Source organism: Python bivittatus, unplaced genomic scaffold, assembly GCF_059951505.1.
Source record: "Python bivittatus isolate LINGU-HERP-01145 unplaced genomic scaffold, Pbiv_v1 ctg000330_np1212, whole genome shotgun sequence".
In the NCBI taxonomy this organism is placed as follows: domain Eukaryota; kingdom Metazoa; phylum Chordata; class Lepidosauria; order Squamata; family Pythonidae; genus Python; species Python bivittatus.
In genome coordinates, this window is record NW_028277058.1 from 51869087 (window position 1) to 51893045 (window position 23959).

The 23959-nt window shown below is 40.1% G+C and overlaps 1 protein-coding gene across 3 annotated transcripts in view; it reads right to left on the bottom strand.

Moving 5' to 3' along the window:
- The window catches only part of EPS8 (EGFR pathway substrate 8, signaling adaptor), a 130844-nt gene that overhangs the window by 55880 nt on the left and 51005 nt on the right, over positions 1-23959 (bottom strand). For all 3 annotated transcript variants that reach the window (XM_088141313.1, XM_088141312.1, XM_088141314.1), the window contains one exon: positions 2728-2806. In XM_088141313.1, the coding sequence (XP_087997439.1) occupies positions 2728-2789 (62 nt within the window). In that variant the 5' untranslated portion in view covers positions 2790-2806. The remainder of the gene's footprint in view (positions 1-2727; positions 2807-23959) is intronic.

Here is a 23959-nt window from a genome sequence, read left to right on the forward strand (position 1 = left end):
CTGCTTTCTTTTAACTATGTGATATCTTTAATTATACTAATGTGCTTTTATCTGATGTTATAAGATACCTTTGAGATCCTCAATTGGATGAAAAGGTAGAACATTAAATAGTTTAAATGAATACAACATTAGGTACAATAATGAGAGATTAATCTGCCCAAAGGGTGATAAAGGGACCAGCAACATCGACTTTTTCTTTTTAGCCCCATACTCCTCCTTGACACTGAAAGCTGAATTGTATATATAAGATGGGTGGCTATATAAATTGGAATAAACAGACAAACCTCTTGCAGTCTCTATTTGCTTAGCTTATTTTCAGTCTCGGAGTTTGGTCCGGGAGATCCCCTCCCCCAACAAAAGCCAGAAGCAAGAGATATTTAGCTCTTCACAACTTTTAGAACACTATTTTATTCCAAGCATTGGTTCATCACCCCTTTTATGTGTGAAGGTGCCACCAGGGCAGACCCCACATTTAACCAGCAGGGTTCAACTACCGCCATATTTAGTATGATTCTTAATATTAAAGAAAGAGCGAAACGAAGGCTACGTATCTACTACCATTACATTTTTGAACTGAAAAAGCAACGTGACTCCTCCTATGTTTATAGGTTGATTCCTGCGATCACTGAGGCCTATTAGATCACTCTAGTGCAGTGTTTCTCAACCTTGGCAACTTTAAGACCCGTGGACTTCAACTCCCAGAATTCCCCCAGCATGTTGCTACTGAGCTGGTCTTCAAATTAGGACCAGTTTGCAAAAGTTCCAATATGAATGTTGAGATATATGGTTCCACCTCTTGTGATCTTCCTTTGAAAGTATCTGTTTGGACCTCAGTTTAAGGAAGTCGCAATGTACAATTTCTGATCACAATATTATAGAACATAAGGTTTGGAAATGGCTTTGGAGATCATCTAATCCAGTGTTCCTCAACCTTGGCAACTTCAAGATGTGTGGACTTCAACTCCCAGAATTCCCTAGCCAGTTTGCTGCTGGGGAATTCTTGGAGTTGAAGCCCACACATCTTAAAATTGCCAAGGTTGAGAAACACTGCTCTAGTGTGACCTAACAGTGGTTCTCTTAAATCCTGAGAGCACTTCAGGATCAGTACAAAGCAAAGAGCTGTTGTCAGAAATGTTCCAACAACCACCACAGTAACCTACGCATACCTAAACACTAGTGCTATATGTAGTATAAAATTAAATAATTGTTTCAGAGGCAAACTAAAGCTGGTCATTATGTTGGTATTTACTCTGGTCCTCTGCAATTACACTCTTGATGTGCCCACTAGTAAATTAATCTTGGCAGAAGCGAGACATGTGTTCAATTCATTAGTAACGCCATCAAATGCACACATTTCTTCCCAAGGCATGGATGGATATGACATGATATATCAAGTTCTCTCTGAGCTCCACTGCCTTTTGAATAAGAAGGCTCTAGCCTTTGGCTGATGTTATCCTTTGTTTTGGAGACTGTAGACAGCAACAGACACAGTAAACTTCAAAATAACATTTGAGCTCAACATTTCATTTCAGGAAATCAGTATATTAGCGCAAAATGTTGCATTTGAAGATGTCTTCAGATATTAGCACAGCTAGAGGTGATGGGCGTGGGGAAAGAGAAATACAGGTTAAATCAACAAATGGACAGGAAAGCAACAAGGGTGATACAGAATTTAGAAGGAAGAATATGAAAAACAGTTGGAGATGTTAGGTATGTTTAGCTTGGAGGGAAAAAATACTGTGGGGCAACGTGATGCTGTCTTTATATATTTGAAATGCTATCCTGTAGAAGATGGGCAGTATTGCTCAGAGTTTTCCCAGAAGGTAGGGGGGGAAATGCTTTTTTTTTTTTAAAGAAAGTCGATTACAGCTAGAAATCAGGAAATGAATTCTTATGGTAAGAGCTGTTCAATGATGGACAGGCTTTCTAGGGAGGTGGTGCACTCTACTTCACTGGTACAGTTTAGTCAGAGGCTGGATGGCCATCTGTCAGGGATACAGCAGCAATGGATTTCTGCACTGCGTAAGGGGTAGGATTAGATCAGTGTTTCTCAATCTTGGCAACTTCAAGATGTGTGGACTTGAACTCCCAGAATTCCCCAGCAGCAAACAGGCTAGGGAATTCTGGGAGTTGAAGTCCACACATCTTGAAGTTGCCAAGGTTGAGAAACACTGGATTAGATGATCTCCAAAGCCATTTCCAAACCTTACGTTCTATAATATTGTGATCAGAAGTTGTACATTGCGACTTCCTTAAACTGAGGTCCAAACAGATACTTTCAAAGGAAGATCACAAGAAGTGGAACCATATATCTCAACATTCATATTGGAACTTTTGCAAAGTGGTCCTAACTTGAAGACCAGCTCAGTAGCAACACCTTGCCAACTAATCACAAAAATACTAAGCTGGGTGGGAACTGGTTAGTGCACAGAGAGTGACCACCAGAAAATTCCCCGGCTGCAGGTGATACTGTGAAGTTGAAAGGTCATCCTGAAAGAGGTCAACAGCAATCCATTCCTACACTATTGCCAAGAAAACTACATGGATGCGTCTGTAAATTCACAAGGGATCAACCTTGACTCAAGGGAGACTTTACTATTTCACTTCAAACATCAACTGTTTCTGGGTCAATTAAAAAAACAACTAAGAATGAAGAAAGTACTCAGCATTTTCCCCCCCACCATTTTATTTTTGATACATTCAGGACAGAGGGTATACAATACTTACTTTACTTGAGAAGAATAATTTCCATATAGACTGGGATGGGTGTTTGAAATATGCCCATTCATTCTGATCACCACTCCCTCTGTGGGAATAAAAGTGGGAAAAGGGTGAGTGAAAGAGAATCATTTAAGACATTCCGTACAATAATTCTAGCAAACACTTATGAAAGGCTACAGAATCTGCCAGTTATGACTGTGGGAAAACAGAGACCTTTTCAAAATAATAGTTTTAAAGTAATTTTCCACAGTATGTACACACACACACACACGCATGTGGACACACACTCATGGCCAGATAACATTCCTTTAAGAAAGGAAGAACAACCACCGCCCTGAAAAGCAGCCCTTAAACATTCTTCACCAGTTGCTCCATCCACTATCCTGGTTTCTACTGGGAAAGAAAGAGAACAGCAAGCCAGACATGAAAACTCTGACATGCAGCCAAAAAAAAGTGCATGGAAGAACATCTATGATTCATCTTTGTTTCAGAAGAGCGGACAAAAAGCCACAGTCATTTCCACTGACTACAATTTCACAAGTATTCATACCAACAGATGGGGGAAGACAAGCATTCAGAATTTACACAACACAATTAATCCGGTTACTAAAATTACCTAGTTTTATACAAAGCCACAGCCCCCCAAAAAACTCAACACTCACCAAGCTGTGAACATTTGTCTGCTTTCTCAAGGAATAACAGCTCCCCCAAGCCAAGCATGTTTGTCAGAGCTGGAAGCAATTGGGAGCATCAAACTCTGCTGAACTAACTTCCCCTTTATTTGATGTGCAAGACTGACATGATCTACATAACGCTTATCATTCCTACTATAATCACATTTTTACAACCAGACAACGTATTTTAGTTTAAAAATGTCCTTCCTGGTAGCATCTCTCCAGAAAACCTTTGGTTTCACTAACTTGCTGGATTGAACTTCATTCCCTTAATTAGCTGCTAAGATTGTACAAAGCCAACTCTAATCAAAAGGTTATCTTCCTGTGCCAAAAGTCAGGCATTTCACATTTTTCCGGTTTTGTCCACTCTTCATACTTTGAATTCTGGAACAATAAAAAACAATGATCAGCTTCAGAGGGTTAAGTGACTTCTCTGTCTTCCTGGGCACAATTTGAACTTTGGTCTTGGCTTGCTTGTTTCCTCTTTAATGATCCGAACATCAGGGGAGGGTTGGCCCAATATATACTCCAAAAACGGATTGGCCTGACTGACATTGGGATGGGGAGGGTAAACCATACTGTACTTACAGCCAAGCAGCATGCTAATATAGGGGTCCATAGGGTACTGCAAGGTCATAGTTATCATGGCCAACATCTTGTTGGTGCATCTCCGCCTTTACTGCTTGTGGACAGTGCCTCACCAACTCAGTGTTTCTCAACCTCAGCAACTTTAAGATGTGAGGACTTCAACTCCCAGAATTCCCCCAGCCAGCACTGGCTGGGGGAATTCTGGGAGTTGAAGTCCACACATCTTAAAGTTGCTGAGGTTGAGAAACACTGCTCTGCCTAATAGTAAGGCTGGCCCTGAGTTTGAGAAGAGAGTACCCAATGAATCCTTATTCCAGAAGAAACTGTCCATCTGCTCAACAGCTCAGATTCTCATTTGCTCCATATTAATTTGGATTTTTAACAAATGCACCAATTTGTTGGTTTTAGTTGACTGCTGATTTTATTGCTGTTCTTTTATATACAAGGGCTCGGCCTCCAATTTTATTCCCAGTGCTACGCTTCTTTATATTATGATTTAAATAATAAACTGCCCAGAATCACTAGGAGCTGGGCAGCATATACATTTAATAAATAATAATTACTATTATATTCCATTAAGGTCCTCCTTTTGTGCCAATGAAGATGAAAATTTGCCGTTTAAAAAGCAATGAACAAAACAACTGTTGCACAGATTTTTATTTTCTGAAAGTAAATCAGGGGAAGCTGGGGAGATATAACAGGATCCTCTCAGGAATAGCAGCAATGTGTTCATTTTCATTTTCATTTGATAATGCATGCTAAAGTTTAACAGCTTTTTTTGCTGTATTATGCTCCTAGCTATGCCAAACGTGTACTTTTTAAAAATATTGTATATATAAACTTTTACTACAGTTGCTAAAGACGATACCATCAAAATTGATTTGTCAGCTTTATGCATGGCTGCACTGGAGATATTACTGATGAACCTACATTTTATTTCAGACTCTCTTCTAGACAAACCAACAGCAACGGCCTTTGATAAAGGGATGTCACTAAAACAAAATAAACCTTCTTTGTTAATCCTATTATTTAACATGGAATTAGGCATTTTCTTTCGTGCATACACCTTTTGGATGAATTACAAATTGCATTTTTGGAAACAGGAGGAACATTGTTCGGCTCTCTATTATTTTAGTTATAATACCTTTCTCAACCAGAGGGTCCGCTAGAAGTAAGGACCTCAAGTCTCAGTATTCTCAGGATTGTCTGGCTGGGGCATTCTGGGAGCTGAAGTTCATGCATCTAGATCAGTGTTTTTCAAAGTTGGCAACTTTAAGATGTGTGGACTTCAACTCCCAGAAGTGTCCTCCAGCTTTATAATACCGTTCTCAACCAGAGCGTCCTCCAGATGTAAGGACTTCAAATCCCAGAGTTCTCAGGATTGGCTGGCTGAGGAATTCTGGGAGTTGAAGTCCGCACATCTTGAAGTTGCCAGCTGTGAAAAATACTGATTTAGAGAATGCCCAAGTTGGGGATGGCTGCCTTACCAGGCTGTATCTCCATAGAACATCAGCAGATCTTTACTATTTCAAGTTGGCTCAAATGATTATGGGACAACTGAATGCAATGTAGCTTTGTGTAATGACTGGTTCCTTTATTACAGTGAAACTGGGCTGAAAAAAATAGCATGGCTTCATAAAAATAATTTGCAGCCCATGGAGTGGGCAAGAAGGCAATATTTTTGAACACTGAAGGCTACTACTCTTTAGGAGAGGGAAGAAATTGTACTAATGCAGAAGGTAGCCCAAAGGAGAATCCGAGAGACAAGAATCTGACAACCCAGATCTGCATGAATCCCCCCCAAAGCTGCACTATTTCTTAATATTCTGATGAAATACTGAAGAAGGGGATGGTGATGGTGCAAATCTTAGAGGCAATGGAGAATATAAATCAATCAACATGTCCATAAATAAAATAAAAATAACCACGTTAATGGCATTTGATTTGATTTTCAACTTCAATTAAATCAAATGGAGCTCTCTCTCATCTCTGTCCATTTTTTAATCATCGCCCCATGCAGGGGAGTCCGCGGGGGGTCAAGATGGCAGCTACAGCAGCACAACTGAAACTCTGCCTGTTTTTTATGTGCAATGCCATAAAAATGGGCAGACCTCGATCACACTGTTATGGCCACCATATTATAGAATTTTTTGACCATACCCTGTGAACATCCCTGAAGGGTCTCCAAAGCAAAATGCAGTCTGGAAAAGCTTACATACCTCTGAGCTGTACTGGAGACAGTACGAAGCAGAATTACAAGTATTTATCCTGATACTGTTAATAATTGAAGTGAATCTTGATCTTTCTTATCACATTAAAAAATGGTGAGGGGGGTGGGGTTTTTTGTTCTGGTTTGGTTTTTTTGCTTATGTAACTATAAAGGGCCATGTACATGTACAAATAATGTAGCATTTACTGTAAATAGTATTTTCAAAGTTTCTCAAGGATTAGGAGTGGAGGTTCTGCAAACACATCCCTGTTCCTATGTACACATTACATCGCAAAATAAAATAAACACAAATGCTATTATAGGAACCCTTTAGGAATTTGTATAGTGCCTGGCAGAACATTGAGTGAGATTCCCCATTCAAGCAAGCAAATAAGGCAGCATTTATTAACTATTCAATAAAACCACAAGCAACATGATTCACAGTGCAGATTGAAACTTCAGTGTTGTCTCAAACAACACAACAGCCCATGCAATCCAACTGGGGTGCCTTTTGATTTCCAAGAGAACTCCTAATTCATTACATACTTGGGTTTTTTTAAACATCATTAATGCTTCATTGGGGGCCATGCATGCATTGTATCTTTAGGTGTTACGATTCATACTGCACCACAATTTGTCCCTCACATACTCTTTCCCTGGGGAATTGTTCTCTATTCCATAATTTAGTAAAGGATTCTCTGTCAAAATTTGCCTCCTAGTTTCCCCTAAAGTCCTCTTCCATTGCAGAAAAGGTTTTTCTATGACCTGCTGCTCTTGGATTTCTTTGGTGATGTTTATGAGTTACTTTATTAACAAGAGTATTGAGCACACTGTGATTCCCCCGTCCCCTCCTATTTTACACCTTTCCATTACTTTGAAACCTCTTTAGCTGGTCAGGAAACCTCACTTCTTCATCTGAAAAGGCTCCATGGGAAGAGCTCCTTCGTGATGTCTTCCCTTAGAACTAAATGGAGCCAGGGAGGATGCAGGAAACAGTGAAAGGGAGGACAGTCCCACACAATCTTTAGCCACCTTGCAACCATATGCAAGAACATCCCATCCTGCTGTTGAGAATTTTATCAATATTTTCTTTTCCTTTGGTGGAAAAAATGAAATCACCATACATTTCTTTTTCATCAAACTGAATGAGTGGTAAAAAAAATGCAACTGTAATTTATGGCACAATGTTACTTAAGATGATGTAAAGATAAAAAGTGAGAATGGATAAATCAACATTACATCAATTCACTTTTTCTCAAAATGAGAAAGACCATAGTTCTTTATACTGAATGTATATTTGTTGGCACATCTGGATTTACCACCATAAATCACCATGCCTGATATGAACAACCTGTGGCATTTAGATTAATTTTAGGCAGACTTTCAACAAATTTCAAACACTCCCCTCCAAGAGATCAGTTCAGACCTCTGATGATAGCAGCTTTTCCTTCCTCTGACTGTGTCCCAGATCACTCCTTCTTGCAATATTACAATTTAAAGAGAAGTAATAAAATAATCAGACCACCAAGATATGAATCTAGCAATAGCCCACACGGTTAAGCCATGAAGATAAAGAATAGATTTTGTAGATTAGATTAGATCTGATAATCTAATCTTTAGTGCCTGAAGACTCTGGACTAAATTTGTAACATCATTAAAGATTAAGCAAACAAAAAATATATCAAAATACAAACAGCGAAAGAGAGGCAAATATCTGTCTGCTGATACATAGAGAATAGTAGAAGAAAGACAGAAAGTAAAAGGTAGCAAAGATAGGTGAAATTTGTCTAACTAAATGCTGAATTACAGAGAAAAGAGAGGAGTTATATGTCAATAAACCATGCCAAGAAAATGAGAACAACTGAATGGGAAAGAGGAGAGATTTATTTAAGGAAATGACAAAATCAAGAGAAACTCTTTCTTTATTGATTGTACAAAGGCTTTTGACTATGTAGAACAGAACACATTGTAGATAGTCCTTAAATACATGAGTATGCCAAGTCAGTTTTTCTGCCTATTGACTAGGAGCAACAATTAGAATAGGATAGAAAACGGAGTAAAGAAATGGTTCAACGTTGGGAAAGGAGTGTGCCAAGGATATATACCATCACTTTAGTTATTTAACTTTTATGCATAATATATCATGAGAAATCCTGCACTAGAAGAAATAGAAATTGTAATTAAAATTGCTGGGAGAAATGCCAAAACTCTCTTGAGACTATATATCATTCAGAGATATAGATAGATCCATATCTCTAGGCTCAAAACTGCAGGAATAGTGATTGCAGCCATGAAATAAAGGAATGTCTGCTACTATGGGAGAAAGACTATGATGAATCTAGACATACTACTGAAGTGCAGAGATGTCACACTGATAACAAACGTACATACTGTTAAAGCTATGGTTTTCCCTGTTGAAAGCTGGAACACCAGAAAAGATAAATAAAGAAAAATGGATGCCTTTGAATTGTGGTGCTGGAGAAAATTGTTGCAAATACCTTGGGCTACAAGAAGAACAAATCATTCAGTACTAGAAGTAAAACCAGACTGATCACTGGAAGCATTAACTATGAAGCTATTTTGAGCACATAATACAAAGGCAAGAGTCACTGGAGAAGACCCTGATGCTTAGAAAAATCGAAGGCAACTGGAAACTGACAGGAGATAAGGTGACTAGACATTGGCACTGGTGACAAACGCTTAAGCTTACAAGAACTCAGAATAGTAGATCCTGACAGACAACTCTGGTGAAATGATGTCCATGGGGTCACAAATGGTCAGAAGTAAAGGACCAGCAACGTTAAAACCACAGACTCAACCTGGAGCTTCCTACATGTAAAATTTGGTGTCTACCATCAGAAATGTCACTAGGAACAGAGACCCAAAGGAATCCTCCTACTTGTAAAGGATCATTAAGCACCTGGTGAGTTTTAAAGTATTAATTGTGCCATATCTATTTATTTTTCCCATTTATAAGGCTGCCTGACTCCATAAAGACTCAGGCAGCATACAACATTACAAAGCAAAGAACAATGCATGTCCAGAAGATTAAAAAAAAAATCAGACTGACATGCAAAATCCTGTAAGTCTCTTGCTATTCACTTTAGCCCAAAACCTGGGGGGAAAGCCAGGCTTTTAAAGACTTTTTAAATATGGCCAGGGTAGCATCCATATGGATCTCTAGGAGTGACACTGATCCAGAGGGGAGGTGGTCCAACATTTACCTTGTTTAATCTTGCAGGAGCCTATGAAGTAGACAGGAGGTTATTTGACTACGCTGCATTATACAATAGACACTGAATTCATCCATCACAGGGATTCATGGATTCCTTTAAGAAATACTTCCCTGGACATTACAATGAGAAAAGGTAACTGTGTGGTTTGTTGTTTAGATTTGATTTTTAATGGATTATTTATTTAACTATTTATGGGGGGGATTTTTAATTGTTGATGGGGTTTCTGATTTTAATTGTGAGCAGCCCAGAGTCACCCGTTGGGGGAGATGGACAGCATACAAATTTAATAATAAATAAATAAATAAAATATTGCCAGGAATCACTGGCAATATTTTCCTGTATTTTCTATGAATAGAATGACTTTAGGAATACCATTCCTGCAGAGAGAAAGTACTCCCCAGAGAGATATACTCTGAATTTGTTTGAAAAAAGAGAATTCAGTAGGTTGAGAAGAGAGCTAACAAGATGATAAGCTGCCTAGAAATCAAGCTCCATGGGGAATTTGGGCATTTTTATCTTGAGAAGAGAAAAAAGAAGACTGTGGAGAGATATGTTACCAGTCCAAAAATATTTAAAAACCTATTTATATGGAAGGGATTTCTCTGTTCAAACCGAGGGCAAGACAAGGACCAGTAGGTTGAAATGAAACTAATGGAGGTGCAGATTCAACATTAGGAGGATTGTCTTGACAGAGCAGTTCAAAAATATTAAGCCAAGCAATGAGGCAACTGAAGACTGCCCAGATAGTCTGAGTAGAACAGTGATGAATTCCCATTCCCTGGAATTTTCCAAGGAGGACTGGACAGCTCCTTGTTGGGGATAGTATAGTAGATTCCTAGTAGTTGAGTAGATCACCTGTGAAGTCTCTTATGACTCATACACTGTGCACTTCTATGAATAGGCAAACAGTGGTCCATGAGGCTACATAGCTATATTGGCTGCTAACACAGAAGAAAATTCTTGGCAGACCTCTTATTGCTATTCATATTAGAAGAGATGGCTAGTTTCCCCCCCCCCCCAGTAAACCATTCCTCCAGTTGTATTAGGATTGTAATGTCAATTGTGAGAATTGAAATCCCAATATATCTGGAAGGTACTGGTTTAGATAATGCTGCCGTTAGATTTGATCTTTTTTCACCACCAAATAAGCAGACAAACAGCTCCAATCACAAAATCATGTGTAAAGAGCCTGTTGCTGTAGGACTACCTATGCAGTTTCCAGCTTAGCCCTTGATTGATTGACTGATTGATTGATCGATTTTGGGGGTGGAGGGATGTGCCTTCAAGTCAGTTTTTGACTCCTGGTGACTGCCTAGACTAGTCTCTGCCAAAAACTTGGCAAAGTTTTTCAGAAGTGGTTTGCACTTCCTTCCTTCCCAGGGCTGAGAGGGGGTGACTGGCTCAAGGTCACCCAGCTGGCTTTGCATCTAAGGCAGGAGTAGAACTCACAGGCTCCCAATTTCTAGCCTGATGCCTTAACTACACAAAACTGGCTCTCTAGCCCTTGATTGTCAAGTCTTTTAAAAGTATCCAGATTCCCGTTTGAAACAAGTCACAGATAAAGAGCTGAATAGGAAGAGATGCTCTGGAAAACCCCTTCCTTTTGACTGATCTTTGCTACTCATTCCAATGTGCACCTGTATCGGGGGAGAACGGTTGAACTGAAGAACGAGAATTGACCTAAAATCTATCAAACAAAACCCTGTGAGATACAAAAAGGAACAAGACAGGGATGCTCACTGTCTCCTCTCTTGTTTATTTTGGTTCTTGAAATACTGAATAGAGATATAAGACAAGATGAGAAGACTGTGGGAGTAAAGATTAAAAAAGAAACTTATAAGTTAAGGGCTCTTGCAGATGACTTGGTGTTGGATCTGGAAGATCCTTTAAAGGGAATTGAAATATTAATGGGCAAATTAAAAGAATTTGGTGCATTAGCAGGTTTCAAGATTAATAAACAGAAGACGAAGACGTTAACAAAAAATATGAAAACAGAAGTTCAAACAGAATTGACAAATAAAACGGATTTTATGATTGAGAAGAAGGTCACATATCTGGGTATCACTATGACAAATATGAATTGTATGTTATTTCAAAATAATTATGTTAAGACATGGAATGAAGTTGAAAAAAATATGTTAAGATGGAAGAAACTACAACTGTCATTGCTGGGGAGAATTTCTGTGATAAAAATGAATGTCTTGCCTAGAATGATATTTTTGTTCAGACAATACCTGTTTTGACAACTGATGCACCATTTAAACAGTGGCAGAAAGAGATATCAAAATTTGTGTGGCAGGGGGAAAAAAAACATGAGTTAAATACAAGGTACTACAAGATGCAAAGGAAAGAGGAGGATTGGGTTTACCTGATTTGAAATTGTATTTTGCAGCTTGCTGTTTGGTTTGGGTGAAAGAGTGGGTATTGCTGAGAAAGAGAAGGCTTTTGGAGTTAGAAGGATGTGACTTGAGATTTGGGTGGCCTGGATATTTCTGGTACAACAAAGTCAAGGTTAATGTGGATTTTAAAAATCATTATGCTAGACGTGCCATAATGAGAATATGGGATAGATACAAACCCAGGTTGTGCCTGAAAACACATTTGTGGCTCTCAGCACAAGAAGCATTTTATAGACAAGAAACAATAGGCAAACCCAAATGGCTAACTTATTGTGAGATACTAGAATTGTGTCAAGGGGAATGCAGAATAAAATCAAGAACTGATGGCAAAGGGATATAGTTGTCAAAGGTTTTCTTATTTACAGTTATTAGAAAGATTTTAAGTACACAAAAGAGTTTATGGTTTTGAACATTATAAGACAGTTTGAAACAGAATTGTGTACAAATGATGAACATGTAATTGCTAAAATGTATAAACTTTTATTGAAGTTTGAAACAGAGGAAGAACAAGTGAACGAATGTATCATAAAGTGGGCTAAAATTTTTGGTTATAATATACAGATGGAACAACTGAAAAATATATGGTTGAAAGGATTGAAATTTACTGTACGTTATGTTATAAAAAGAATTTTGGTATATGTCACCAGAGGAATTGTCAAGAATATATAAAAGCAGTTCAAATTTATGTTGGAAATGTGAACAAGAAAGGACATTTTATCATGTTTGGTGGACATGTAAAAAAGATAGAAAATTCTGGATTCAGATACAACACTGATTCAGAGGATTTCAAAGACTACTATACAATTGAAACCAGAGCTTTTGGGGGGGGGGAATTATGGACAAACAACTGGAAAAAAGCCACATTTTTGTACATGATAACTGCAGCGAGATTATTGTATGCACAAAGATGGAAAGATTCGGAATCACCCGCAATGGAAGAATAGTTGGTGAAGACGATGGAACTTGCTGAGATGGCTAAATTGACTTCTTTGATCAGAGAAAAGACAATATCTATGCTTATTGCTAACTGGAAATCCCTTTTTCCGTAGGAAAAGGAACTTATGATTTATGGTTTTGATTAGATAGAATAGATTATGGAAAGAAGAGTGTTATGTTGTAACCACAGAGTAAGAGGTAAATTTCTAAGTGTATTTAACTGCTGTAAAGTTTGGAAGCTACTTCTTTGTATCTCTTTTCTTTCTTTTTTCTTTTACTTTTTTTCCTCTCTTGCACTTTTAGCTTCCTCTTTGATTTCTCTTTTTCTTTTCTTTTCTTTTTTTACTTCACATTAGTTTGTATTAGTTTTTATCTTCCTTTTTAAAAATCTTTAATAAAAACGTACATGTGTGTGTATGTGAGTGTATGTGTGTGTGTGTAATAAATAAAGAGAATTGACCTAAAATCTCTTCTGCTGTTTGCACGACTGGTAATGGTCAAAGAGCATTTTATGGCTCAGTTCCTGGGCATGATGCCAATGCTGCTGGCTCTCGATCAAATCAAAATGTACTCCTTCCTTGAGTAATTAAAAATCATTTGCTGAATAAGGCTGTAAACATTATGGAATAGAAATCCAGCAGGCCTTGGAGTTCCCCCATAATCTAGCGTATTAAGTCAGAAAATTACAGCCATTTAGTTTGTCATCTCTCCATCCAAGGCAAGAAGAAATTACAGGGATAGGATAAACAGACAGACCACAAAGAATTTCAAACTGTAAATCTAGAGTACAAGGTCAGGAACCCAGTCTGCCTTGAAGTATTTCAAAAGGGAAACATTTACAAGTACCATTTCTCAAAGTGCCATGAGAATCTCTCTAGTGAGTTCCCGTTAATCTGTTGCTAGTCAGCAGAAACACAGTGTCAGATTAGTAACTGATGGGTAACTCCTTGAACCAACAAAAATAGTTTTAGTGATGGACCAGGTTTTTGGGTCCCATCCATTACATCTCTTGAACTCTTTATAAAGTACTTATATCTCTAAGATGTCAAAAAGTAGAACTCCAGTCTGTTTCTGAATTATTTCATTTCATTTTATAATTATAATGGGACAGACTCCCCAATCTAAGCACCTCTAGATGTATGTACTTCAGCTTCCAGAATTCTCAGCAATGGTCATGCTGGCTGGGGAACTGAAGACCGTACATCTGAACCATACACACCTCCATTCAAGCTGGATGATTTGCTTGAAGACCTGCATCTATTAAGCAGGTTTCTGTTTATTATTACAAACATAAATGCTCATAGCAACTCACTACTGGTGACTGGTTGCTTTGTTGCAGCAAGCCTAAGGAATGAGAACGCACATCCTATCTTCTTTCATACTTCAAAGAACTAAAGGGCTTCCTCAATGCAATGCTGTTAGAAGAATGAAAGAATGGCAGATCCTTGGACACATACAATCCGATGAGTAGGGAGCCTACCAATTACTGAAATAAATTAATAAGGACAACTATGATATTTCTTGCTGTGATTATCTTAGTGAAATGGAGTCATGAATCTACCCCCTTTTCAACTCTGGAAGAGGGCAAGGGATAATTTCTTTCCTCCCCCCTACTGTATTTCACCTCAAGCTTAGCATGATGTCAGGTGACTTGTCCCATCTCTCTGAAGAGGAACGCAGGTAATGATAAGAACAAAATCTGACTTTATGCCATGGCCAGCTAAGATTTGTTGATTTTTAAGGGCTACTTGAAAAGAGATCCTGTGTCTACTTGTGGACCAGTGTAAACCATGCCCCTTTCTGGTTGCTGGTCTCTCTTGCTAACTACAGTACCTGCAGAATCTGTGAAGAAACAATAAGTAGATATCAAGATGGGGGGTGGGGTATACACTCACTCACCTTGAGAATGCTAAAAAGTTCTTGCATTGAGGCCCTAACAGCATGGTGGAGATGAAACACCAAAGTGCAAGGAGGACAGGCTTTTGAAGAATTTGGAGCACATGAGTGCTTTCCATTCTTTCAGTGACTTTTACCATTCAGTAAATGGTATTTCCTAAAACCATGAACAAGATAGTTGCAGTGCATGTGACAAGAAAATAACAGAGAAGCCCACAACTCTCTGAATGTTATTTAACTTGCAAACTATGGCTTGGCATCACATCTAAACTTGCCCAGGTATGAAGGTCACTCACAATGGACTGAGGGAGCCCCCAGATTTCTCCCAATGCTGTTCACAAAATCACAGAGTTATAAAAATGTTTGCAGTTGGGGCACAGACGAGTCATATATGATTGTAGCAGTATATAAACCTTGGTAAATTAAAGAATAGCCAAGAAAACAAACAAATGGATCATTGAACAAATTAACCCAGAGTTCTCATTTCAGGCACAACCAGGCTCAAATTATCTGTTTTTGGACACATTATGCAAAGTCCTAGCTCTCTAGAGAAGCCTTTAATCTTATGAACAGTGGTAGGAAAGATGTGAAAAGGACCAACAGCAGCAAGACGAATGGACTTATTTACAGAGGTGATGGGTGCACCTCTGGAAGACCTGAAACACTCGGTTGGGGATAGATTCTCCTGGAGAAAATCTATTTCTTGATGGCACATAATCAATCAATCAAATCAAATCAAAGAAAGAATTCCCTCATGTATATGGACTATAATGTAAACATTGGGCTCACTTTGACACCCTTTAGTTTGTATAACTTGTGCATGGGAAATGTATATTACAGTTCTGATTTGAAATAATAAAATCGATGAATACCAAGCTTCCTTAGTTTAAAGATTCTGGCTTACCCAATACAGCAAAGTCATGATACCTTTATGTACTAAAGTGCGTCCTTGACTACTCCATATAGGTCATATGACCCCAATTCAGGAAGTACCAAGCAAGCCAGCAATTTGTGGTTAAAGGCAGTGCCTTCCTGCTCATAAGTACACTTTCAAGTACTTCATGTTCTTCAGAGGTGAAGTTACCCTTGAAGTTCCTTGTTTGCTGTTTAAATTCACTGGACAGAACTACAAATAATTTAAACTGGCCAGATAAGACTATAGGATCTAGAACAAGCTGGGTTTTTCAGCTCCTTTCCAAGCTGAGAAATGCTTTGTTCACAGCACAAAGGAGGCAACTGGATTAATAGGATGTCATATTTAGCACTGTATACTAATTAAAGAACATTACTGTGAAATTTCCTATGCGTTGATGAGTAATAATCCCCAAAACTCAAAGTGACTTATTGTTAGGTAAATGTGAAATGTTGGAAGACTTGAGGGCACATTAAATCCCAAAACAGGTCTTCAGAGGTGTCTTATCGGTACAACCAAATGCACGCACGTGCACACACACACACACACACAACACATACATACATACAGAGAGAGCAAAACAAAGACACAGCTGCAACTCTTGCCAACAAACCTAGCTTCCTAGAAAACCTTCTTTCTTCTAAACCCACATATAAATGTGACTTCTGCATAAGCTTCTCTCCACAGAAACATATAATATACAGATGGGAACTTAATTATACACACATAAAATCTCTCACCCATTTACCATTTGTCTAGAGTTCTCCCTCTCCGGATCACAAAAGCCTACCAGGAGGAGGACACCCAGGAACAAGCTACAAAGATCCCTGTGAGATCTCGTAAAGTCTTATTATTTGGGTTGGAGAAATATACTGTGCATTCTTAGTAGTTGGGTTCTCCAGGATTTGGGAGATTAATACTGGGGTATCGAAGACATTTTGCCCAGAGTCCAAGTGAGGCTTCCTCAGTGCAGTGGTACAAGACTGGGGGTTGCCTTGCAGTATTTGCAATCTGTGTAAGACTTGAACTATGGCAGGTAGTTGGTGATTGGGCTGTGTTTCTTGGTTAATAAACTGTGTACAGCAAATCTCTTCCTCTACCTCTCTTCCAAGAAACTCATTTGAAATATACTGGTTTAAAGATCTTTGCAAGAGGAAACTGGGGGTCTGGCAAATGCATAAAGATACAAACTTTCTGAAGCCACTTCAATCATTGTTCTCTTGCCTTAACAAATGTACACACCAATGCACTTTTTACAGCTCCCTTCCACTCAAACATATGGAATCCAAATATGGAATAATTCAGGGGGGGGGTTTTGAGATCATATTCATGACAGCCACAACAAGTTTAGAAAGGTAGTGCCACAATTTTTCACATAAATAACATTCCCACACCAAGGTTCCCATTCATGGTTCTTTAGTATTTTAATAGCTCTAAGAAATAACAGCTGTATCCCTGAATTGCAGTTTTTTGTTGCTGCCAAATAAAAGCAGGATTGGCTTAATGCCACCATCTGTTGAATAGTACATGTAGGAAGTGTGTCATCTCCATAAATATAAAAAGGCCTGTGAAAAGTTGAGAAATTATTTGTATCAGCCTGTTTTATGTTACCCTCCATAGCAAAATGCATTTATAAATAAAAGTAAAACAAAGCATGCAATTCTGCATACAGAATTTTTACTCTGCTCAACAGACTAAGATTCCAGGGGAAATCTGGAACTCCTTCAAACACATAAACTATGTTCTTCTGTCCATTTTAAGCCAGATGTTCCCCAAAATTAGCCCATTTCAGGGATTCCACTGAATGCAGTGGGTGCATCCTTTTCTCTCCCTGAGCTCCACACATTCAGGCTGAGATCTGAAGGAGAGTATTTGCATGAATATAAATAAAGCTATCTATGCAATCTGAGATCTAGCTTTATTAGGGCCCTAGGTTCTATGTAAAGTTGCTCTTGCGTTCAGGGAAATGTGAGTACAGTTTTGACCTCCACCCATTTAGCTAAAGGCTGCTGAGACGGTTTGAAGAAGACTCAGCACCTCATCTATTCCCTTCAGGCAGAGCAACATTCTCCCTTCTGTCCAGATCTGAGGCAACCCAAACAAAAGAGGACACAGTAGTTTCTCTCAAAATAGCAGAGAAACAAAGAAAGGACAAGTTCACGCAAGAGAGAAACAAGAAGAAAGAGTGGGAAATGTCTTTTGATGCCCTACTTACCTACTCATATTAATGCAGGGATTAAGAGCTGAAGTGAGCTAAAGCATGGCATGATGCTTAAAGCATGGCATCAGAGGGTGGGTGAACTTTCAACCTATTTTTCTTCCATTATGAGGATCTTTTTTTAGGATAGAATAGTTCACCTATAGTCTGTAGGCCACAAAGGGCCCTCAGACTTCTTTTTCGGTGGCCCCTAGATGCCCCATGTTTGCATTGCTCCTTTTTCCTGAATTTTAGGAAAAACATAAAAATAGGCACACTGACATATCTTTCAACATTTCATAAAGCCAATACAGTAGGCTTAACCCCCTCAGTAATTTTGAAAAACCATCTTCCAGATCCTCATAATGGAAGAAAAATAGGTTGAAAGTTCACCCACCCTCTGATGCCATGCTTTAAGCATCATGCCATGCTTTAGCTCACTTCACCTCTTAATCCCTGCTTTAGCATTTCAACTTACATCTGGTGACTGTTCCCCCACAAGCGTCACTGAAAGGATGTTCACCTAGGAACAGGTAAGTGGAAGAGTTATTTTATACTCCTGTGGTTCAGTTTAGCTGGGAATTAGAATCATAGTCTCAGCATATCTGGAAGGCACTTCAGTTTAGCTGGGATTTAGGAGAATTCTAGTCTTAGCATATCTGGAAGGCACTAAGTTGGTCAAGTTACTGTAAACAAATTCGTTGAAGAACAACCTCTCAACGTCTGTTCCTTTGCCACAGCAGCTAAACTGAATCCACATGTTTAGAGAGAGAATAGCTGATGTTGGAATTAAACACTAGAAGGCCGCTGTCTTTGCACTTCCATGGCAACCCAGTGGAAAGAATTGGGCCTTGATCTAAACCATCAGGGCGGTTCTTAGAAGGTCTAGCATGATTTGTAAATCATCATTTTGCCATGATAATCGGGAGAGGGGGAATCTGATCTGCATGTCAAATACAGAGGTCCCCTGCTTACCAAAAGAGACCAGCAATCGAGTTGGTAAATGAATAATCACAACCAGCTGTGCCTGTAACGTCAGGTTGGCAAGGCTGGCCAAAGACCACACTTAATGTTTTGGGAGGGGAAAGAGCTGAAGAGGGAAGGCTGATGACAATGCAGAATAAACAGGGTGCATGAAGTGTGTAGAAGAGGTAGACTGTTCTGGTTCTGGGGGGAGCTTGATTGTTTTACAAGCCACTGTTAAACCTATTTTAGGCAGGCATGTCTTTCTTGCTCATAAGGCAGGCAACCAACCCACAGGCGGGGGAGGTCCCACAGGCCTCCCAAAAGGAGCTTGGGAGCTGCAAAAAATGCGAGTTGCAAGTTGCCGTCCCTGCAGGGTACCGTTAAAAGGCGGAGAACGGAAAACATCCTTCTATCACCACGGCAAGCATTACATCTTCCAAGGCATCCGTTTCTCATGGTGTAACATTCATTGGCAAGATTACAAAAAGCAAGTCTGTTTACCCTTGTCATTGTGACTATCTCGAATTCGGAACCAACACTGAACAGATGCTGCTCCAGGCTGGAGAGCAAACAGCAATTTCCTGAAACTGTTCAAACGGACACCACTGTGACCAGGGCTAATATTGGCTTAGAAATAATTTCTTAGAAGGAGAATTTTCATATCTTCTTCATACCTAAACAGAGTCTGTTTTTTTTTTTAAAAAAAGGCTATTTTCCCTGTCCCCCTCTGCGTAGAGCCCTTCCCTGATCAAACTATGGATGTTAAGCAGATAGCCTCCATCAACATATTGCATTATACCCCTTCCTCGATCAGGAGGCCCTCCGCACAGTCATTCATGCCCTGGTCACCTCCCGGTTGGATTACTGCAATGCGCTCTACATGGGGCTACCCTTGAAGAGTATCCGGAAGCCACAACTGGTGCAGAATGCAGTGGCGCAGACATTTCTGAATGCCTCCAGGGGTGCACATGTAACACCGCTGTTACGCAAGCTGCAGTGGCTGCTGGTTTGCTTCCAGGTCCAATTCAAGGTGTTGGTTATCACCTTTAAAGCCCTTCATGGCACAAGACCAGGTTATCTGAGGAGCCATCTCACCCGTTATATCAGCCCGCCCCACTCGGTCCGGCAGAAGGGACATGTTGCAAACCCCACCAATCAAGGAATTTCAACTGGTGGGATCTCGGAAGAGGGCCTTTTCTGTGGTGGCCCCCACTCTGTGGAACAACCTACCTCCCGACGTGCGATGTGCCCCCACTCTCATGGCCTTCAGGAAAGGCTTGAAATCCTGGCTATGCCAGAAGGCCTGGAGGCCGGATGGGGGCTCCCACCAGTGGAGGTGACTTGTGGGGTAACTGACTTTGCCCCCCGTCATCTTGAATGTTTTTAGTATTTATGTATAGGGTTTGTTTTTACAGTTGATTTTAATGGATTAATTAATTTTAATTATTTATGGGGTATTTTTAATTGTTTATGGGTTTTTGATTTTTATTGTGAGCTGCCCAGAGTCACCCGTTGAGGCAGATAGGTGGCATACAAATTTAATAATAAATAAATAAATAAATAAATAAATAAATAATCTAATTGTATAAGCCTTCTCCCTGTTTCTTTGATTTTAACTTCTTCTGTTCTCCAAGAGTTTCCAACTGCCATTTCCTCAGGCTGGTTTTTAAACATTCATTGGAAGACAGGAAATAATTAGGCTTCCCCCACACATCGTTTCACTCAAAATAGCAGAGGAAAAAAAAAATTAAAACTCATGTATTTATACCCATAATGAAATTGCTACAGTGAAATGTTCTGAGATTTCTCTCCAACGGAAAGGCAGAGCTTTGATGGTGGAAAGTCCTGGGGATGGGAAGCGAGAGAAGAAAGGTGAGACGGAAAAAGGTTTGGGACAGATGTTACACCAATGGCCTAAAATAAATGCCTATTATCTATCATTTTGTAACTTTCCTCTTTGACTTCAGGATAAGTGTTAGATCTCTGGTGCTTCACAAGTACATGTCTAATCCCAGTCCAGACAGAGGTGGTGATGTATATATAACATGCCTTGAAAAAAAAAGTCATAAAAAAAATCAAGAAGTCACAGAAAAGTTCCATTCAGAAATGAATATATTTAGTCACCTTTTATAAAATGCTAACCCATCTAAATGCAGTGTCACTGAAAGGCAAAGAAAAAAGAAAGAGAGTTTAATTATTTGTTCCTATGTCAACAGATTGGTTGATAAATGTGGAAAACCCATTTGGGGTCAGGTCAGATTTCATGGCATTCACTGATCAGCTGAAGGTTCCTGTAATCTGAGAGAGCTTTGCTATGCTAGAACTCTATACCCTGCTCACCTGGGAATTGTGAGAATTGTTCCAACACAACTGGAAGACACTCGGAAGTTTTTTTTTTCCCCATAAAAGTCAAAGGTTCTACTAACTTACAGCATTCCTGAAGCCCAATAACAGGAATCCTAACAATACCTTCCATCAAAAGTGCTGGCTTGCCAACGTTCTCCCAGAAGATGTGGCCAACCACAACTCTGTATCTGTATTCCAGATTACTTCCTAAAAAGAGTCAAATGTATGACTGGCTCAGCTTATTATTTCCCCGAGGCACTGGAAACTGCCCTGACACTTGCTTCCTCTGTTTCATTCTCTCTCTCTCTCTTTTTTCAGGTTTATTTATTCTGCACACTGTCCCTCTTCCTCCAGCTCTGAAAAATAATTGTGCTTAGCAAGCTTAGACTGCAGGGCAAAACTGACCAAGCTACCAAGCTTGGTCTATAGAACTCTTGCCAGCACTTTCACCACCTGCTCTCAGTTCTCCAGAAGGCCTGTGCGTGGTTAGGTTTGTTGGGGGAAACATGGCAGAAAATCCCAGCAGCCAGAATCGCAATATAGAGCTGCGTAGGGAGAGGTTGAGAAACCTGTAGTAGTGATTGAAACAGGGAAGCAGTAGGAGTGGATATCCCAACGTCTCTTCCACAGGGTTGGTAGTTTTGCTCCAAGTAGAAAGGAGAGGGTAGCATGGGAGCCTCTGGGGGTGAATATGGTGCGGGGTGTATTTCCATGGGGACAAATCATGAGACACATAATGGAAGGTGGTGAGCAAATTGTTCCAGGTGAAGGAGGACCTGCAATTTGGTAAGCTCTCCTCTTTTAGCCCACAGCCTCAATCTGTGGGCCAGGGGACAGGATTGCTGGTTGCCATTGCCTCAAACTCAAACACCATGACCTCAAGCTCCACAGATTCATATTCAATAAGACCTTGTTCCTCCCTGATATCATAGTGAATGAGCAAGTGGATTTGATTTGCATCAGGGAGATCTCGTTGGGCAAAGAAAGGGATATAGTCTGTCCTAAATTTGCCCATCAGGCCTTTGGTGTTCCAACAGCCTTGATGTCATGGCTCGGGTGATGACTGCTTGTGAGACCCTTGCTATGAACACAAGAGCTGGTCTGAAGATGGCTGGGGGTGAGTGCCCCTGTGTTGTGTTAGGCCTCAGAGCCAGGATGGGATTGCTGCTACACAGATTGCCTGATTGCCTGGTAGTAGTTCTTCCTGAGCTCCTGGATGTCATCACAGCGCTGGTGGTGAGGCCCCTAAGTTTTTGGTACTGGGGAATTTAGTCTCCCAACCCTGAGGGTTGGGATCTGGATGGGACTGGGAGCTTGCGGTATCCACAATGGCCATGGCCCTGCCCCAGGAGATCTCAGGCACAACACATGCTAGACCTGGCATTTACCTCAGAGTAGTGGAGGGCATCATCATCATCATCATTTTGTGGTGATAAAAGTGGCAAAGTATGTGTATTTCTCTCTGCTTGTTGTGTCTGCAAACTTGCATCTTTGTTCAGCAGCTTTGTTCAAAGTACTGTAATTTGTTTCCTTCTGGGGAGTAGTAAGTGTGAAGTTTCTCCTGCAGGCCTCCATGACACATCTGCAAAGTTCTTTGCAGATAAAATCTCTTGCAGTCTCTCAATACTGGATACCACATGGTTTACTGTGATGAGTCAGGCCGTGGTTATTTGAGATTCTTTTGAGCATGCGGAGACTGGGAATGTGGCTAAGGCTCTCCATGATAAGAGCTCTGCCAACTGTAAGCTTGATCCATGCCACACCTTGCTTCTTTGTGCGCTGGGCAGGGTATCATGACTAGATTCAGGAAATGATTAATGCCTGGAGCTGGTGCTGTGCTGACTTCTAAATGGGGACATCTCTTGATTCAGCCACCTTAGACAAGTAGTGGCTAATTTCCAACCATCCCTTTTAGGGGAAGATTTTGGAGAAGATCTTAGAGGAAAAAGATTGCCTAGATCCCTTAGAATCAGGAATCAGGCCTGGTCATGAGATGAAAACAGGAATGGCTGCCTTGGTGCATTACTTCTGCTGGAACCAGGCAGAAGATGTACATCCTTACTAGTCTCACCAATGTTTGATACCATTGGCTATGATATCCTTCTGGACTTCCTGTGAGGACTGGAGCTTGGAGGCACGGTTCTGCAGTGATTGCATTCTTACCTAAATAGGAACGTGTTAGGAACAAAACATTGTTCCAACATGGGATTTCATCAGGATTTGCCCTCTCCCACCCTCACCCTCCACTATTCAACACCCACCTAAAACTGCTGGGGTGAAGTATCATCAATATGCTGATGACACTCACTATGATATCATTGTCAGCATCTGGAGAGGGCCTGGATGGGTCAAAACAAGCTCAGATTAAGTCCCTACAAGTTGCTGTTTGTTGATGACAGACCTGGCTCTATCCAAGTTCCAACTCTGGCTCTGGAGAGTGTCACGCTCCCTCTTAAAGGAGCAAGGTCATGATTGGGGGGTCCTCCTGGACTTATCCTGACCTTTCAGGATCAAGAGTCTTGACAACAATGACTCATGCCCTCACCATCTCATCTATAGGCTACTGCGACACCCCTACACAAGAATACCTTTGATGACAGCTTGAAAGCTTCCAGTGGTCCCAACTGCATTGCCCTATCTGCTAAGTAGGGGTAGCAGGCTGAACTGCAAAATACCAATGTCCTTATTTGCTTTCAGATCCAATTCAAAGGGTGTTTATTGCCTTTAAAGCCCTGCAAGGTTTGACTCTGAGGGATTTTCAGGATTGTCTCTCTTGAAGAGTCACCCCATGTCAGCTTTGCAAGGTAGTTCAGGCAAGAAGCACACCCAGAAACACCAGCTCTAACTTTATTGTAAAGTTACATTAACAAAACTTGCA